Source organism: Nicotiana tabacum, chromosome 1, assembly GCF_000715075.1.
Source record: "Nicotiana tabacum cultivar K326 chromosome 1, ASM71507v2, whole genome shotgun sequence".
In the NCBI taxonomy this organism is placed as follows: Eukaryota; Viridiplantae; Streptophyta; class Magnoliopsida; order Solanales; family Solanaceae; genus Nicotiana; species Nicotiana tabacum.
In genome coordinates, this window is record NC_134080.1 from 104268696 (window position 1) to 104287956 (window position 19261).

The window sequence follows — 19261 nt, forward strand, 5'->3', positions numbered from 1 at the left end:
ATCCATAAAATTTATTTTTTTTGAATGTTAAAAGGAATTAACTTTTTTTTTTAAGTTATTCTTAAAGTAACGAGTATATGAGTAATTGCTATATTTTAAATAAATAAATTAAGATTAATAGTTAATTTTATTATTAATTAATACTAAAAGATATATTTTTTAATATGTGTAAAAAGAACCAAAAAATTAATTAAAGTAAAGTGGAGGGAGTAATTATTTTGACATTTGAGTCGTTGGATGGTTGCTAGAATTGATATTTTAACACATGGTTTTGAATTGTGGTCAATAATATTAAATTGAACATTTTTTCTTTTCGTTAATGTTTAATTGCACTTCGCTTCGAGTATGGTTCTATTTTGAGTAGGGGTGCTTATCGGACGAATCGGGTGGATAATTACGCTTAACGGTTCGGTGTATCGATTATCGGATTACAAATATGGTAATCCGCTAGCCATTCAATAAGACATCAGATGGATTGGTATCGGATTAACGGTTATCAGGCGGTTTATCGACTAAACCAAATAGAAATTTTTTGAACAATTCTAGTCTTGTGAATACCAAACGGCCAAACCTGATAAAGTAACTCGACTATAAGTTCCCTCCCCTTTTTAGTTTACCAGGCTTGTTAACATCTGTTGCTACATGATAGAATCTTTTAACACTTTGTAGTTTGCACTGCAGTTATTATAAGTATTTCTTTTGGCTGCATGGCTATCCTGTTTCATATCAAAAAAAGAGAAAGGAAAACTAGTCAAACTAACTGAAAACTTATATACAATCGGAATCCCTACACTTAAAAACTTGACTGAAAACTTGAAGGCATTTTCAGATTTATTTTCTGATAATATTCCTGTAACTTCTGTTGATCCCATATAAAAGTGTAAATATAAAAATTCTTAACGGGTTAACGGTTTATCCGATAAGAAAATTGAACAATCCGCCCCTAAACCGTTAAGCCGTTAATTATAAAATATCAATCTGTTTATCAACCATTACCTTGATAGCCCAATACCAATAAGCCATCGGTTCGGTTAACGGTTCGATTTTGAACTCCCCTAATTTTGAGATAAAAACAAAAGGGATAGTGAAATATATTTTATATAAGTCTAATTTACAACTGGTTTGTATGGGTCCAAATTTGGACATCCATGACCGTTGATAAGTACGACAAACAACGAGATACTCGTAACTCGACATTCTGCAGTGGACAACCTACATGCGAACAAGAAACTGTACGACTTTTGCAGCAGTGTAGGCCCATTAGGGGACAATAGGAATATTCTTTCGAATATTCCCTATGACTTGTCTTTTAGGGCTTAGAAGGGGTTTGTCCCTTATATATATAGTGTAAAACAACCTTGTAAGCTCTCTGGGCATTTTCCTAACTTATAACACTTGCTATAACACTTGCTTACATAAACGATTGATGTCATTATTGTTTAAGGGTTCGTCTTGACAAGATAAAGAAATCTTATCCTCTGTATTCTCCTTGTATATCTTTGTTCTAGAGATTATTATACTTAGTTAAGATTTACCCCTTCATTTTCTTTGATTGATTTATTCAAAAATGTTTCGATATCTTTTGAGTCAAACAATTTGGCGTCGTCCGTGGGGATTTCTATGAGATCTTAGTTTCGTCTAGATCCTTGAAAGAAATAATCATCTCTTCTTAGCCTCACAAAGGACAACAATGGCAGGAAAGAGAGAGAAGCAAGATTAAAGGCAATAGTAGGTGTCACGAACAACTTCCTGAAATTCCCTTAATGAAGCCAGGGGGGAAGACAACTTAAATGCAATGCCAAGTGCTACACCTGAGGGAGAGATCTCACCCCCCCTCCCCCGCACGAGGGCTTGACTGTCTCGCGCAAGAGGGAAACCTCAACATCCGCAGCAGGAAAAACATCACCGGCTATGAAAAGGCAATTAGAAGAGTGGTTGACAAACACTATGAGAAATATACTCGACAAACCCGTTCAAAGGGATATCGAAGGCACAATACCCGTAGAAACCGCAACTGTCGCCGATGAGCCAGAAACTCCACGAAAGGTAACACTCATATTGTCATTGATTCAGGTAACGATGCACTTGTGGCCATCTTAAAGAAAATGGAAGAGATGTAAAATAAGAACAAAACACTCCGCGATCAGATGAAAGAGCATCATGAAAGGGTTGATAAAATACCGGGCATTCCGAAGTTGCTACCAAAACGTGATGTGGGCTGATTCGTCGAACAGCCATAAAGTAAAGGGGTGGCTCCCTACTCTATTCTGAAAACCTTCAAAATGCCGCCATATTTAAAATTATAAGATGGCACCACGGACCCGGAAGATCACTTAATCCATTACGTTACTGCAGTAAAAAGTAACGATCTATCGAAAGAACATGTGTCATCGGTGCTACTGAAAAAGTTTGGCGAAACTCTGATAGGGGGCGCATTGACATGGTATTCCCAACTACCAGCACGATTGATATCAACGTTCGAAGAAATGGCAGATAAGTTCGTCACCGCTCACGCGGGAGCAAAAAAGGTAGAGGCGAGGGTAAATGACATCTTCGCCGTCAGGCAGACGACATGCGAGGGACTTCGGGATTTCCTAGCCCGATTCAACAGGGTAAAAATGAGCCTACCAAACGTGTTAGAAGGGATGGCGGTAGCAGCCTTCCAAAATGGGTTAAACAGAAACGGGTCAAAAGCAACCAAAAAGCTGCTAAGTAGACTCATGAAGTACCCCCCACACACACACACCACCACGTGGGAAGAAATCTATAATGCCTATTGCGCCGAAGTAAGGGCAGACGAGGATGACCTAAACGGCCCGATCCAGCGGCTAACATCGGTCCAAACCGAAACAAGGAGAGATTGCCGCAACGACAGCCGAAGGGACCAACTACCCCGTTTCAATCGAGAAAGGCACCAGCCCTATATCCGAACATCCAACCCACCTCCTCCATGACATGCAGATGTCGCGCCTCGATATATCGCATCACCAAGAAACGAAAGAGGTCTCCACTGTTATCTGCTCATAACTTTTGTGTTTCTCCTTCAGAAATAGTGTATGCACTGGAAAAGCTCGGCACAAAGGTGCAGTGGCTGCAAAAGATGAAATCAGATCCGAGCACCCGGAGATCGAACGTTGTGTGTGAATTCCAATAGGAAAGGGGACACAAGACCGAAGACTGCATAGGTCTACGATAGGAAGTGGTAAGAATGCTAAACCAGGGACACTTGAAAGAACTGCTGAGCGATCGAGGACGGGTTAACTTCGCTCGTAGATGCGATCAACCTCAGGGACCTCCGAAACCACTGTCACCAGCTCGTACCATACAAATGATCATTGGCGGCAGCGACGATACAGTAATCAACCATGTGAAATTCACCACCACACACAAACTCAAACGGACAGCCGCCCACGAACGGTATGACGACCTCGAAGATAGTATCATCTTCGATAAGTCGGATACCAACGGTTTGTCTTTACCTCACTATGATGCTTTGGTTATATCTTTATGCATCGCAGATACCGATGTAAAGAGAATAATGGTGGATGACGGAAGCGGCGCGTGTATTATTTACCCACAAGTCCGCATACAGATGAGGCTCGAGGATAAAATAGTACTGCATTGCATAACACTAACGAGTTTTAATAATGCATTGGAATGAACCTCTAGAGAGATAGTGCTACCTGTTCTGGCAGGAGGAGTCACCCTAGAAACGACGTTCCACGTCATGAACCGGGAAACAGCCTACAACGCCATCATAGGGCATCCATGGATACACGCCATGCGAGCCGTCCCATCAAGTTTCTATCAAATAATCAAATTTCCTACTCAATGGGGGATATTCAACATCCGAGGCGAGTAGCGCACCACCCAAGAATGCTACCAAATCGCCCAAGATTGCACACACACCCAACAACTAAAGGGGGCAAGTACGGAAGCATAGCAATCAGTCATATCGGGAACCAAACCCGACATACAAATAGAGGCCATCAAAGATCCGGATGTCGTAGAAGCTTGCAAGGCAACCATAGAAGACCTCGACCCCGTTCAACTAGACAACACCGATAGCACGACAAAGGCTTATATCAGACATAACCTCTCAGAACCAGGTAAGTACCATGAGTTCTTAACTAACAATGCCGATTTGTTTGCCTTTTCCCATTCAGATATGCCAGGAATCCCAAGGGACATCGCCACACACAGGCTGAATGTCGACCATCTTTACCCGCCAGTACAGCAAATGAGGAGAAAGTTCAATGCCACCATCAATGAGGCGGTCAGCGAAGAAGTTGATAAGTTACTCGCTAATGGTTCCATCCAAGAATCAAAATATCCTCAATGGGTCGCCAATGTGGTCATGGTAAAAATGAAGAACGGGAAATGGCAGATATGTGTCGACTTCACCGACTTGAACAAAGCATGCCCGAAAGATTCATTTCCGTTACCACATATCGACTAGATCATTGATGCAACGGCGAGACACAAACTACTGAGCTTCTTAGACGCTTATTCTGGCTACAACCAAATTCTAATGGCTAAAGAAGACCAAGAAAAGACAACTTTCATCACTTACCGAGGAACGTACTGCTACAAAGTCATGTTGTTCGGACTCAAGAACGCAGGGGCGACGTATCAAAGGTTAGTCACCAAGATGTTCAAAGAACAACTCGGTAAGACCATGGAGGTTTACATCGACGACATGCTAGTGAAGTCAAAAAAGAAAGAGGATCTCATTGGTCATCTGAAGGAAGCCTTCGAGATATTGAGGCAATACGGAATGAAATTGAATCCCGAAAAATACTCCTTCGGCGTAACCTCATGAAAGTTCCTTGGTTTTCTGGTGTCACAAAGGGGTATCGAAGTCAACCCGGATCAGATCAGAGCCATCGAAGGAATACCGGAGACATTAACCAGCAAGAAGCAGGTGCAGAAATTAACAGGACGAATAGCCACCCTGTCGAGGTTTATTTCACGATCGTCGGACAGATGCCATAAATTCTTCAATGTGCTAAGGAAAGACCACGGACTACAGTGGAATTTAGAATGCGTCGACGCCTTGAGAAAGCTGAAAGTGTACCTATCCTTGCCACCACTACTCGTCAAGGCAGACCCGGGTAAATGCCTACTGGTGTACATAGCAGTCTCCGAAGTCGCGGTAAATGCAGTCTTGATCCGCGAAAACAAAGGTACGCAATCTCCGATTTACTATATCAGCAAAACCTTAATTGATGCTGAAACAAGGTACCCTCACCTTGAGAAATAGCTCTAGCATTAGTCGTAGCTTCACGAAAGCTTAGACCATATTTTCAATGTCACCCCATAAAAGCGGTGACAACCTTCTCCCTCAGAGGCATCCTACACAAACTCGAACTATCGGGTAGGTTGGCCAAATGGGCGATAGAGTTAAGCGAGCACGATATAACATACCAACCGCAAACTGCTATTAAGTCACAGGTGCTCGCTAACTTCGTCGCCGATTTCAGCGCAAAAATATTGCTTGAAGTAGATCAGGAGGCGCTCCACACTTCTGCACATTCCGACCTCTAGGTCCTCTACACCGACGATGCATCTAATGCATCAGGATCGGGATAGGACTCGTCCTTGAAGTTCCTATGAGCAAAGTAATTCGCCAGTCCATACGATGCCCCGAGATGACTAACAACGAGGCCAAGTACGAAGCTGTGATTGCAGGATTGAAATTAGCCCTCAAATATGGCGCTCGATGACTCGTCCTCCATTACGATTCTCAACTCGTGGTAAACCAAGTCACTAGGACTTTCCAAATCAAAGAATAGAGACTACAAAAGTACCCGTCAGAAATTCACAAACTACTGCCAGAATTCAATGAATGCCACCTCGACCAAATACCCAGGGCGCAGAATATTGAAGCATATGGTCTCGCCAAGCTAGCGGCAGCCACCAGAAATATCAACAAGGAAAACGTGGTCACTCTTCTCCATTCTGCAATAGACCAGGTTGAGGTACAATCTGTAAACCTAACTTGGGACTGGCGCAACCGTATCATAACATATTTGCAGGATGGAATGCTCCCACAAGATAAGAAAGAAGCCAAAAAGCTTCAAATAAAGGTAGCCAGATACAACCTCGTAAACTGTGATCTTTACAAGAGAACGTTCAACGGCCCCCTAGCCAAGTGTCTTGGGCCAAATCAAACAAGGCGAGTACTAGAAGAAGTACACGAGGGGCACTGCCGCGCCCATATGGGAAACTGCACCCTTGTCCGATGCCTTATCCGCGGCGAATACTACTGGCCTACCATGGAAAAAGAAGCCGCAGATTATGCCAGCAAGTGTGAACAGTGTCAAAAGTACACCCCTATGATACACCAAGTAGGAGAACTCCTGCATTCCGTCACTTCGCCATGGCTATTCATACAGTGGGGGATGGATATTGTCGGACCCCTCCCAGCAGGATGAGGTAAGGTATGCTTCCTTTTGGTTTTAACTGACTATTTTTCTAAATGGGTGGAAGCAGGTGCATACATTCAAATATGTGAGCAAAAAGTTATCGCGTTCATATGGAAAAATATAATATGTCGCTTCGGCATCCCCAAAGAAATCAGCTGTGACAACGGACCTCAGTTCATCGGAAAGAAAACGACCGAGCTTTTTGAAAAATGGCACATCAAGCGAATACTCTCCACACCATACCATCCTACTAGCAATGGCCAAGCCGAATCCTCCAATAAAGTGATACTGAATATATTGAAAAAGAAGCTCGAGGACGCCAAAGGGATATGGCCTGAACTACTACCAGAAGTACTATGGGCACATCGCACTACGCCAAAAACTAGCACAGGCGAGATGCCATATTCGCTAGTTTACGGGACTGACGCGGTTATACCCGTCGAAGTCGGAGAATATAGTTTGAGATGCTCCAATGAAAGTGGACCAAACAACGACGAAAGTAGGCTACAAGATCTGGATGAAGTCGAAGAACGAAGGGATATGGCCCACGTAAGAATGGTAGCCCAAAAGCAACAAGTAGAAAGGTACTATAACAAGAAGGCCAAAGTACGACCGCTTAAGGTCGGAGACTACGTCCTCAAAGCTAAAACTCAAGCAGCGAAAAACCCTAACGAGGGAAAACTGGGAACAAACTGGGACGAACCATACAAAATCACGGCGACAACAAACAAAGGAGCATTCTAGTTAGAGACAATGGAAGGAAAACTACTCCAAAATAATTGGAATGTCGCCCATCTCAAATACTTCCACTTCTGAAAGGAGGTGCCACCTAAGTCATACTCTTTTTCCCTCATCCGGGTTTTGTCCCAATCAGGTTTTCTTAGTGAGATTTTTAATGAGGCGGCAAGGGGGACATCTCGAGGTCCGAAGTATTGTTCATTACCCCGCCCGTCGACATGATCTCCAGGACGAGTAATGAAGTGACCGGATATAGATGATCAAATCTCCATTGTATGCACAAAGTCGACATGTATTTCCTACAAGAATATAATCAAATCTCCATTGTATGTATAGAGTCGACATGTATTTCCTACAGGAATATGATCAAACCTCCAATGTATGAGCAAAAATCCCAATGGCCAAGGCCATCGACGAAAATATAAGTTCGACTTCACTCGAACTACGACGGGATCTTACTTCGATGACAGTTCGAAGGTAACATACCAATAGGCCAAGGCCATCAACGAAAATATAAGTTCGACTTCACTTGAACTACGACGGGATCCTACTTCGACGACAGTTCGAAAGTAACATCCCAATGGCTAAGGCCATCGATGAAAATATGAGTTCGACCTCATTCGAACTACGACAGGATCCTACTTCGACGACAGTTCGAAGGTAACACCCCAATGGCCAAGGACATCGACAAAAATATAAGTTTGACTTTATTCAAACTACGACAAGATCCTACTTCGATGACAATTCGAAGGTAACACCCCAATGGCCAAGACCATCGACGAAAATATAAGTTCGACTTCACTCGAACTACGATGGGGTCTTACTTTAACGATAGTCCGAAGGTAACATCCCAATAGGCCAAGGCCATCAACGAAAATATAAGTCCGACTTCACTCGAACTACGATGGGATCCTATTTCAACACCAGTTCGAAAGAAACATGCCAATGGCCAAGGCCATCGACGAAAATATAAGTTCGACTTCATTCAAACTACGACGGGATCTTACTTCGACGACAGTTCGAAGGTAACATCCCAATAGGCCAAGGCTATCGACGAAAATATAAGTCCGACTTCACTTGAACTACGACGGGATCCTACTTCGACGCCAGTTCGAAAGTAACATCCCAATGGCCAAGGCCATCGACGAAAATATGAGTTCGACCTCATTCGAACTACGATGGGATCCTACTTCGATGCCAGTTTGAAAGTAACATCCCAATGGCCAAGGCCATCGACAAAAATATGAGTTCGACCTCATTAGAACTACGACGGGATCTTACCTCGACGACAGTTCGAAGGTAACATCCCAATGGCCAAGGCCATCGACGAAAATATGAGTTCTACCTCATTCGAACTACGACGAGATCCTACTTCGATGACAGTTCAAAGGTAACATCCCAATGGCCAAGGCCATCAACGAAAATATAAGTTCGACTTCACTCGAACTACAACGAGATCCCACTTCAACGACAGTTCGAAAGTAGCATCCCAAAGGCTAAAGCCACTGCCAAAAGAAAAAGGGATCGACCTTACCCAAAGCAAAATCGACTTAATAGTTCGACAAGTACCCTGGAGACCATAGATATTACAAAGATCATCACTGAATCGGTGAAACAAATTGTACATTACCTCAAAATGTTACTTACACCTATCTTTACAACAGGCTCAAGAATGCCCCTACAAAAGTCCCAAAGCTAAAAGAAAGTACAAACAAAAAGTTACACATCATCCCCGGTTGGATACACATATTCATACCAAGAGTCAGAAGTAAGATGGTTCACATCATCAAAGTTGATGTCATCCCCGTCAGGTGTAAGAGGGTCGTACCCGCATGCCTCACGAGCTGCACGAGCTTTGGCACGCACGCCCTGAAGTTCTGCTTCAAATGCCCTCCCTTCAGCATGAAGAGCCTTGTATATGTCAAGCTGGCCCTCAACATGGACCCACAACTCATATAAGCGATGAGGAACGACCGGATCGGCCGAGGCATGAGACGTAGAAGGTTGTGAGCGTCGACTCGCATCCTCCATTCTCAGTGAGGCCACTTGCCCATTCAACACAGATAGCTTTGCCTCCAACTCCTTAACATGCCCCTCAAGCCCCTCTACCTTAAGCTTAGATGCCTCTTTCTCCTCGGTCAGCTCTGACCTACAAACACGGAGGGTATTCTCCAAGGCTGCCATTCCAGAAATAGCAGTCGCCAGCTTATCAGCACAACACTCAATTCGCCCTTAAGCCCCTCAATCTCCACCGCCTTCGTACCCAATTTAGCGGTCAAACTGGCCACCTTCGCTTGCAAGTCGTCATTCTCGGCCAACACCCCCTGCTTAACTCAAGCTCATCCTTTTTCACCTTAAGGGAGGCCTCAAGTTCATTGTTGCGGGTGACAACCTTCATAATCTCCTCATCTCTCTCCCTCAGCTCCTCGACCTTATGCTCCAGTTGGTCCTCCCTCTGTTTGAGTCCCTCGCAGAACAATCGAAAATTAGGGTCCTGATTATAAATGTCGGCCATTGCACGGTGCTTAGCGCGATACTGTTGACATTTGGAAGACATCTTTCGTAGATGGTTGTCCTCTTTCTTTCCCAGCGCTCGCGTTCGGTCTCCATGATAAGGGTCTAGCACAAAAAGAAAGAAGTTAAGACAAAAACACAGATCGACAATAACAACGCAAGCCCAACGACGAAAAGGAAGAGAAAGACACCTACCCGCAAGGCCATGCTGTCGACGTTCTGAGACAACTCCATGTCGCTCATCACTCTAAGCACCTCACTCTCAGGGGCAGTACATAGATGGGCTAAAACAAACGCCACTTGATCGCAGTTCGACAACAGGTTGTAGTCCTCCGGGACAACTATGTGACTATCAGACCCTTCCACTCTGACCTCCACGTGAGTATGGCGACCTACAAACTCGCGAACGTCCTCCGGGTCGACATATGAACCTAAGCCTTCGCCTTCAATATGTTGGCCTCCTCTAACATTGGATGACGTGCCACCATCAGCGGAGCGCACAGAGCCGTCCTCTGGGTAAATCTGTTCCATTTGGGGAGACCTCCCTACTAAGATAGCGTCGGCCATAAATGTGGGTACAAATGCCATTTGCGATGCCCTACTTCTACCGGCATCCACGGCCACATCCTTCCCAAGCTCCATTCTCCTCTTTTTTCTGAGTAATGACTCGTCCCCATTAGAGGATTTGTCCAAGAGGTGAGGGGTCGGTACGGAAGAAGCCTCCTCCCTCACGACCATATCCCGAGAGGGGCCTTCCATTTGAATCAGTTGAGGACAACCCCCTCGAACGGATTCAGTCAAAGTAAACTGCATTCCTGCAACAGCTACAGCCTGTCGGAATGTAAGGACTGGTGCCCTCCGCCTGGAAGCTCCTTGACCTGTCGTCATGAAGAGTCGTATCAATAGACGATGATGTATAACCTACAAAGTGATAGGGGAAAACATTTACCGGTTGAAACTCTCAGGCCATAACATTTTATAAAGGTGGCCAATGTCGGGCCTCCGCTGCAAGGGGCAGCAGACGGGCTACCCAATTTCTTATACCCGCAATAGGGCAGGGCGAACGTCCCATAGCTGCAAACGAGAAGCAAACAAACCCTATAATGAAAGAGGAAGAGAAAGAGTAAAATAAGTGGCAACACTTACGAGTCTCGTTCCACCGCTCCGGGAACCTGGCAGAGTCAGAAACAATGTGTTCGGTTTTGACAAAAAAGTACTTATGCCAAAACTTGCGACTTGCTCGGTCGTCAGTCCCAACCACCAACCCTTTTGTTCCACGGTTCCTCAAATTCACCATAGTACCCCTGTGGAAGCTGGGCGAGAACAGGTGCAAGAGGTGGTGAATAGTAACCTCGTATCACACCAACTCCGCATACTTTGTCAACAATAGGAGTATCTTGAGCGTGTATGGCAAAAGTTGTGCTGGGAAAACTTGATAGAATCTACATAACTCTTCCGCTAATGGAAGGAGGGGGAAAGAATAACCAATCACGAAAGGGTACTCATAAAAAGCGCAGTACCCAGGTCTATGGACTTACACGAAATCCCTTCCTGCTGGAACCATGTCAACATGAGCGGGGATGCCATACTTTGCACGGAGAGCATCAATATGGACTTGTTCCATTTCAGAGAGTACGAGGGTCGGAGTAGGAGAAGGATCTTTGAGGAAGTCGCTTCGAGACATGAGGTGACTTGGCAGCAACTCCTTCACCGTAGGAAGGCTATCCCCTTCTTCTATCATCATATCCTTACCACCTGAGGGGGCGCCACGGACAATGGGGCGGCCTTAGAAACCCCCTCACGAGATCGATGTGATCTTGGCATGTTTTCAATTAAAAAGGTATTAGAACAACAGAAAAGGTTGTGAGCGAAGAATGGGAGAAGGCAGAAGGTTGTTAGAACAAACTTGGGAAGGATGAGAAAGGATAATCAGAAATGAAATGGCAAAGAGTTTTTGAAAACACAAACCCTCCACCTATTTATAGGATTGGGTGGCGCCAGAATCGAAGCGAAAGGTCGCAAAGTGGCACCGAAATTGAAGCGGCAATCCATCAAACCCCTGTCTCAAAAACACGCATAATGATGACGCACGTGGAGATGACGTCATTTCCCGGTAAAATACACTACCTGGTGTCTTCCTGAGCACGCTGACCGCCCATTATTGGCCAAGCCATAATGCCTCGTAGGATCAAATTTCTCCATAAGAACGCATGGTATCTGCTTATCGAGAACGCACCAAGTTGCAACCTCGACAAGTGGGGGGACTAATTGTATGGGTCCAAATTTGGACAACCACGACCGTTGATGAGTAGACAAATGACGAGATCCTCTTAGCTCTACATCATGTAGGGGACGACCTACAGGCGAACAAGAGACTGTACGACTTTTGCAGCAGTGTAGGCCCATTGGGGGACATTAGGAATATTCTTTTGAATATTCCCTATGACTTGTCTTTTAGGGATTAGAAGGGGTTTATCCCTTATATATAGAGCGTAAAACAACCTTGTAAGCTCTCTAGGCATTTTTCTAACTTATAACACTTGCTATAACACTTGCTTACATAAACGATTGATGTCATTATTGTTTAAGGGTTCGTCTTAACAAGATAAAGAAATCTTATCCTTTGTATTCTCCTTGTATATCTTTTGTTCTAGATATTATTATACTTAGCTAAGATTTACCCCTTCATTTTCTTTGATTGATTTATTCAAAAAGGTTTCGATATCTTTTGAGTCAAACATGGTTCGATTTAAAATATCTCATATTTTGTATTTTCTTATTTATCTAAAATTTCGATGAGCAGATTGTTGATAATATATGTGAAGTATGACAAATTTTAGTGCATGTACACGTATTTCACTGCAGTACGCCTGACATACTTACTCATCTTATCTCTAAAAAATGATAATATTTTGTTACAATTAACAAGGTGAAACATAGGTGAAGGAAAGCGGCCAAATTGGTGTTGCGGGGTGATTTGGAGCGTAGAAACTGACCGAGAAGGAATAGTAGATGTCCCTTGGGCTTTTTCTTTTCATGGATCATCTTCCACGGTGGACTCAAAGAGAATCACGATGTTAGGCTAGGACCCCGTATTTTAGCTATGTATTATACTCTAATTACTGCACTTTATTTGCGTTTGAGCTTAAATAACGATGGTTGTACTTATTACCTCCATTATGCCTTGTAGGAAGTGATTCCGCATTAGGAAGCAATTTTAGAGCTAAAATGAATGATTTGGAGCTTTGAAGTTTGCCCAAGAAAGTGAACTGGAATCGCGTTTAGGGGGTCGAGGACCAAGTTCGGATGTTAAAAATTGAGATAAATTCCTACTTTGAGAAATTGCACTATTGCACCGCATGGCGCAACGCATCGCGATAGTGCAACGAAGGCCTGCCTGCCAAAAAATACTCTCTGAAAATCCCCATTAGTGCAGCGCATGGTGTGTTTCAAGGCACGCCGCGCCTGTGTATTTAAGCAGCCCAGTTTCTCATTTCATCTTGGAAAGGGTAATTCCGCCCAGATCATTTCTGTATGGTATAAATACACCAAAAATATGATTTTGAGGGAACTTTTGACCAACAGAAGATTGGAAGAGCATTGGTGTTAGAACCCATATTTTCGTACATGGAAGTACGCCATAAGTAAGTTGATATAAGCTCGGAAATGAGATATTACATTCCGTATTTTCGTACGTTAAAGTTTCGTCGTAAACTAATCACGTAAGTTCAGGAATGAGATTATTTTGAGATTATAAGCATTATGCTATTTCAAATAAGTGATGAGTAAATTCGTGAAGGTGAGAGGGTAAGCAAATCAAAGAAAATGATTTTTTGTCAAAGTTTGACATGCTGGGATAAAATACGGCCCAAGCTATAATACCCGATATTTATGGACTAGTGCCATACAAGGTACCACATGACCAGGAATGTAAGGTGTATAAGGTGTGTTAAAAGTGAGTAGTATTTTAATTAATTTGAGATAATCCTTAATTATGTGAATTATTGGATAATGGGGGAATTAACAAGTTAATTATTAATTAATGGATGATGAATTAAAGTCTTTGGATAAAGACAAAGATATTAACATGGCAACCACAAACATGAGTCATTAAGTGACTTTTCAACAACTTTGCAAGGTGGCACTCTTTAAAGAAATAATTGAAAAATGGCTTCTTAAATTTTCTTTTTTTTTAGCAAACAGGAATAATATATATTAATAACTAGTTGTTGCGTACATAGCCTTCATAGTTTCTGTCATTAAGAACACTTTGATTTCATAAGCTTGCTAGGATATTACAAGCATCATAAGATAAAGTCTTAATACAAATATAGAGTTCTTTTTGGTCACTTTCTACTAGAGAGTTTACATAGCATGGTGGTAATACAAAAACGTGCTTCCCTTTTTGCCTTGCTTTCTTTGCCAAGTGATGTGCAGTCATATTCCCTTGCCTGAAAGTGTGCTGGAGGATCATCTTCTGTTGGTGCATGAACAACCTGCAGTTATCAATAATGGTATTATATAGCTTGTTGCCTTGATGTAATGAATAAATGACCTCCGTGGAGTCCGTCTCTATTTCTAGCAGGAACATTCTCCATTCTTGTACTGTTTTTAACCCCTCCATGAGCGCTTTCATTTCTGCATGTAGTGATCTAGTAGCCTAGGTAGTCTTAGCAAATCCAACTATCCAATTCCCATAGGTATCTCTGATTATTCCTCCAAGGCCAGTTCTATCATTGTGATTTTTAAAACTAGTATCGATATTTAGTTTAAACCACCCTCTAGGTGGCTTGTTCCATTTAATCTGAATAGGGATTTTGGTACAAGTGCTAGGACCTTTTCCAATGAGAAGAATAAATTCAATTGTTTTTTGGATGATATGGTTAATATTGATAGGAAAGTCCGTGTTGTTTTGATTGTTATTAATTCTATTGATCCAAATATGCCAAATGGAAAAAGGGAAAAAGTAATTCCAGTTTAGAAGGTTATTTGAGAGGGTGAAGTCTAAGCTTTTTATTTGAAGGAGATAATGCTTAATGTTCTTGTTTTTCGAATTATCCTACCCTAGTTTATCCCAAAAGGATTTTACCACCTGACAGTGAAGGAAAATGTGGCTTATAGTCTCTTCTTCGTGACACTTACAAATAGGGCACAAAGGGTCAATATTCATGCCAATTTGTGAGAGGTATTTCCGGCATGGAAGTCTATTATGGAGACATTGCCACAAGAGAAATTTAATTTTATTAGGGCAATTTAGGTTCCAAATCCAGGAGATTTCGAATTCATTGGGTGAAGGAATTTCTATTAAGTCATAACACGATTTAGATGTGAAAAAACCCTTTGTGGTTAGGGACCATATAGAGATATCTTTGTTAGGCCCTTTCTTGCGAATATTTGTATTAGAGATATTATCCTTGATATTGTTAGGAAGGTCCATGCTATATTATCAAAACACCAAGATTTTTTGTCACAAATATCTCTTATTTTTATTGAAAGGTCAGTTGTGGATAGAGGACTCGTTACTTCCCTTCTAAGGTTTTCCATATTAGTTATCCAGTTGTTCTCCCAAATATTCATGTTGCTGAGGTAGTGAGGTGACCAAGAGATACCTTTAGAGCAAATATCCTAGCCTTTTTGGATACTTTTCTAGATGAAGGAGTTTCTATTAATATTTTTGTTTAGACAGTAGAAGGATATGATTAGTCGAGCCCAAGGGGTTATAGAAATTTTTGGACGTCTCCATGCAAGACTTGCTAATATACATAAATTCTTTGATCTGCCACTGTGAATGCCTAAGCCTCCATTATTTTTAGGTTGACACACAGTAGACCAATTTATAAGGTGTATTTTCCTTTTTTCAATAGTGCTACCCCATATAAAATCCCTATGAGTTTTGTCAATCTTATTGAGGGTATTTTTTGGGAGAAGGGTGTACTGCATATAGTGATTGGGAATATAGTTAAGGCACGAGTTAGCTAGGGTAGTTCTGCCTGCCATGTTAATGAATTTTAATTTCCACGAAGCTAGCTTAGATCTCATTTTGTCAATAATAAATTGGAAATCTCTAGGTCTTGGACAATTATTAAGAATTGGGAAACCTAGGTAAGTACCGAAGTTATCACAATTCTTTATTCCTAGTGTACTAGACGAAGATTTGATAAGGGAAGGGGTGCAATTTTTAGAAAAGAGAATTTTTGATTTGGTGTTGTTAATACATTGCCCAGAAAGGTTACAAAAAAGGTCTAGGCCATTGTTAATAGCATGGCATGATTTTTATTAACCTTAGCCATTAGAGTAAGATCGTCAGCAAAAAAAAGGTGTGAAAAACTTGGGCAGTTCTTCCCTAAGGTTATTGGATCCCAATTTTTAGTGTCAACTTGGTGATTGATATATCTAGTTAGCATTTCTAGGCATAGAATGAAAATATAAGGTGAAATGGGATCACCTTGCCTGATGCCACGACTAGGCTCAAAGAACTTTGTGACAGATCCATTTATTAGAATAGCTATACTACTTGTTGAGATGCAATTTAGTAAAAGCTTACAGAATTTAGGAGGGAAGTTGAAATATTTCAGAGTGTGGTGAACAAATGACCATTCCAAACGGTCAAAGGCTTTTTCTAGGTCAATTTTTAGAATCATTTGGCCTCGTTTGCCCTTCATCTTTTTAAATTTTGAAACTATTTCTTGTATAATAACTGCATTATCAGCCGCTCTTCTATTTTTCATAAAACTAGCTTGGTAAGGGCTTATTAAGAGATCCAGGAAAGGCTTTAGTCTATTAGAACGAATTTTTGTCACAATTTTGCAGATGGTGTTACATAGACCAATTGGTCGGAAATTCCTAATATTATTGGCATTAGGAATTTTTGGTACAAGTCATAGGTAGGTCTTGTTAATCTCTTTTGGGACTTCTTGTGTATTGAATATGTTGTGACAAAGATTTGTTTCTGATTGCCCTATGATTTTCCAATATTTCTGGAAAAAAATGGATGTAGATCATCCGGTCCTGGGGCCTTAAAGGGTTTGAAAGAGTATATAGCCCTTTTGATTTCAATATCTAGTAAGGGTGCATCCAAGGATATAAGGTCTATCTTTGGATATGAGGAAGTACTACCTAGTGGGGCATTCCACTTATTAGAGGAGTGAGAGGTTGTGAAGGAATTTGTAAAGAAGTTGAGGACATGAGACATAATTTGGTGATGATCATTAATCCAGTTTCCATTATTTAAAGAAATTAACCTTGTTTCTTCTTTTTCTATTAGTAGCAGTGATATGGAAAAATCTAGTATTTGTATCACCTTCGTTTAGCCATAAAATTCTAGACCTTAATTTCCAGCAGTTTTCCTCGATTTTTAGGATAACATTATACTCCCTTTTTAAGTCTTGTTCTAATTTTTGAAGAAAAATACTAGTAGTGTAATTGATGGAATTTTGGATCCCTTGAAGCCTAGCGAGTAACTTTTTTTTTCCTCATTATGTTGCCAAAAGTAATATTTTTTCAAGGCTTAACATTGTCTATAAAATTTGGGCTGCCTTTCAAATAGTCATTCCTTAGCCAATTATTTTCTACAATAGTTTGATATGCTTGCACCAGAATGTATCCAATCTAAAGGGTGCATTATTGTGTAACCTATTTTTAGGAGTTAATTCAAGTAATAAGGGGTTATGGTCTAAGTGGGTTTTGGGTAGATGAATTATAGAGCTTTCTTGGGAATAAATCAATCCCGTCTTCATTTCCTAAAATTTTGTCTAAACGTTCCATGATGAGACCCTTGTTTCTATGTCTAAGGTTCGACCATGTATACTTACACGTTTTTAACCCTAAATCTATTAGATTACAAGAATTTAACTTAGACCAATAAAATTAGCTCTATTATCTTTGATAGGTCTACCATCAAATTTTTCATTTGAAGCTAAGATATCATTGAAGTCACCTCCAACTATCCAAGGTCCTTTGTTTGTCGTACTAATGTGCTCTAAGTTATCCCACATCAAGTTTCTATTATGAATATTAGTACTAGCATAAATTGAAGAAAAGAGCCACCTTTTACGAATAGGAATTACCTCTATTGTTGCATGGATCTCCTGGTTTCTACGAACTGCATTATGGACACTAACTACTTCGTGGTTCCACATCATAACCATGCCTCCTGAGTGGTCCTCCGCTGGAACCTCTATCAATTCCGTAAAGCCAAAGTCATTGAGCAATTCTGCATGGTTCACCATTCTTGTTTCAAGAAGAGTTACTAAACAAGGTCTATAGGTATCAACCATTTCCCTGAAATTCCTTCTAAAATTGTCATTGTTTCCTCCCCTTATATTCCATATAAATGATGTTGGTTGGGCGATTCATGGCTTGATTAATGGTTGAGTTTCCTGGTTCCCCGTTCTCCCTAATCCCTCCTGGAAACACAAGATTCCTTCTCAATGATGGCACTAGGATCATGGCTCTATTGCCCACTGTTGGATCTTGAGGTGGTCTGATATCCATCGAGCACTTGAAGAGTTCCAGTGGGCAACTGAGCACATGCCTCTTCTCTTGCATCTCACTGAAGAGAAATACCTTTATCCCGTCTAGACTTGAGAACTCTAGGACTCACTCTAAGATTAGGTTGATGGGTTCTTCCTCCTCCTCCATTATTGCTTCTACTGGTCCTGGTATTTGGTTTTCTTGTTCTTGAGGAGGTGGAGCTTGTTGCTGCATGGCTTTTGAAAGCTCTCCTCACACTCGTCCGACCATACAAATGGAACACCCTTTTGAATCAACTTGGTCAAGGGCGATGCGATAGATGAGAATCCCTGAACAAACAGGCGATAATAACCTGCCAAACCAAGAAAGCTGCAAATCTCTGTGGCTGAGGATGGTTTGGGCCAATTCTGGACCGCCTCTATCTTCTTCGGATCAACCTAAATACCCTCGATGGACACCATGTGCCCCAAGAAAGCCACTGAACTGAGCCAAAACTCACACTTGGAGAATTTTGCATAAAGCTTCTCCTCCCTCAATCTCTGCAACACAGCTCTCAAATGCTCTGCGTGCGCCTCCTAACTACGCGAATACACCAGAAAATCATCAATGAAGACTATGACAAATGAATCAAGATAAGGCCGGAACACACTGTTCATTAAATGCATGAACACCGCTGGGGCATTGGTCAGCCCAAAAGACATCAACAAGAACTCATAATGACCATATCGGGTCCTGAAAGCCGCCTTAAGAATATCTGAATCCCTGATCTTCAACTGGTGATAACCTGAACGAAGATCAATCTTGGAGAACACCCTCGCTCCCTGAAGCTGGTCGAATAAATCATCAATGCGAGGCAAAGGATACTTGTTCTTAATTGTTACCTTGTTCAATTGCCTATAATCAATGCACATGCTCATAGTGCCTTCCTTCTTCTTCACAAATAGAACCTGCACACCCCAAGGTGACACACTAGGCCGAATGAACCCCTTATCAAGGAGTTCCTGAAGCTGCTCTTTTAACTCCTTTAACTCTGCTGGTGCTATACGATATGGCGTAATAGAATAGGCTGAGTGCCCAGCACCAGGTTAATACCAAAATCGATATCCCTG

General features: G+C 41.8%; 1 protein-coding gene across 1 annotated transcript; it reads left to right on the plus strand.

The window, feature by feature from the left end:
- The first annotated feature begins 6824 nt into the window (after nucleotides 1-6824).
- LOC142163321 (uncharacterized) lies at nucleotides 6825-7172 on the plus strand. The gene has a single exon (XM_075220595.1). The coding sequence runs from the start codon at nucleotides 6825-6827 to the stop codon at nucleotides 7170-7172; it is 348 nt and encodes a 115-aa protein (XP_075076696.1).
- The last annotated feature ends 12089 nt before the right edge of the window (nucleotides 7173-19261 follow it).

Coding starts and splice junctions, on each gene's coding strand:
- LOC142163321 (XM_075220595.1), top strand. CDS start 6,825: ATGCCATATTCGCTAGTTTACGGGACTGACGCGGTTATACCCGTCGAA.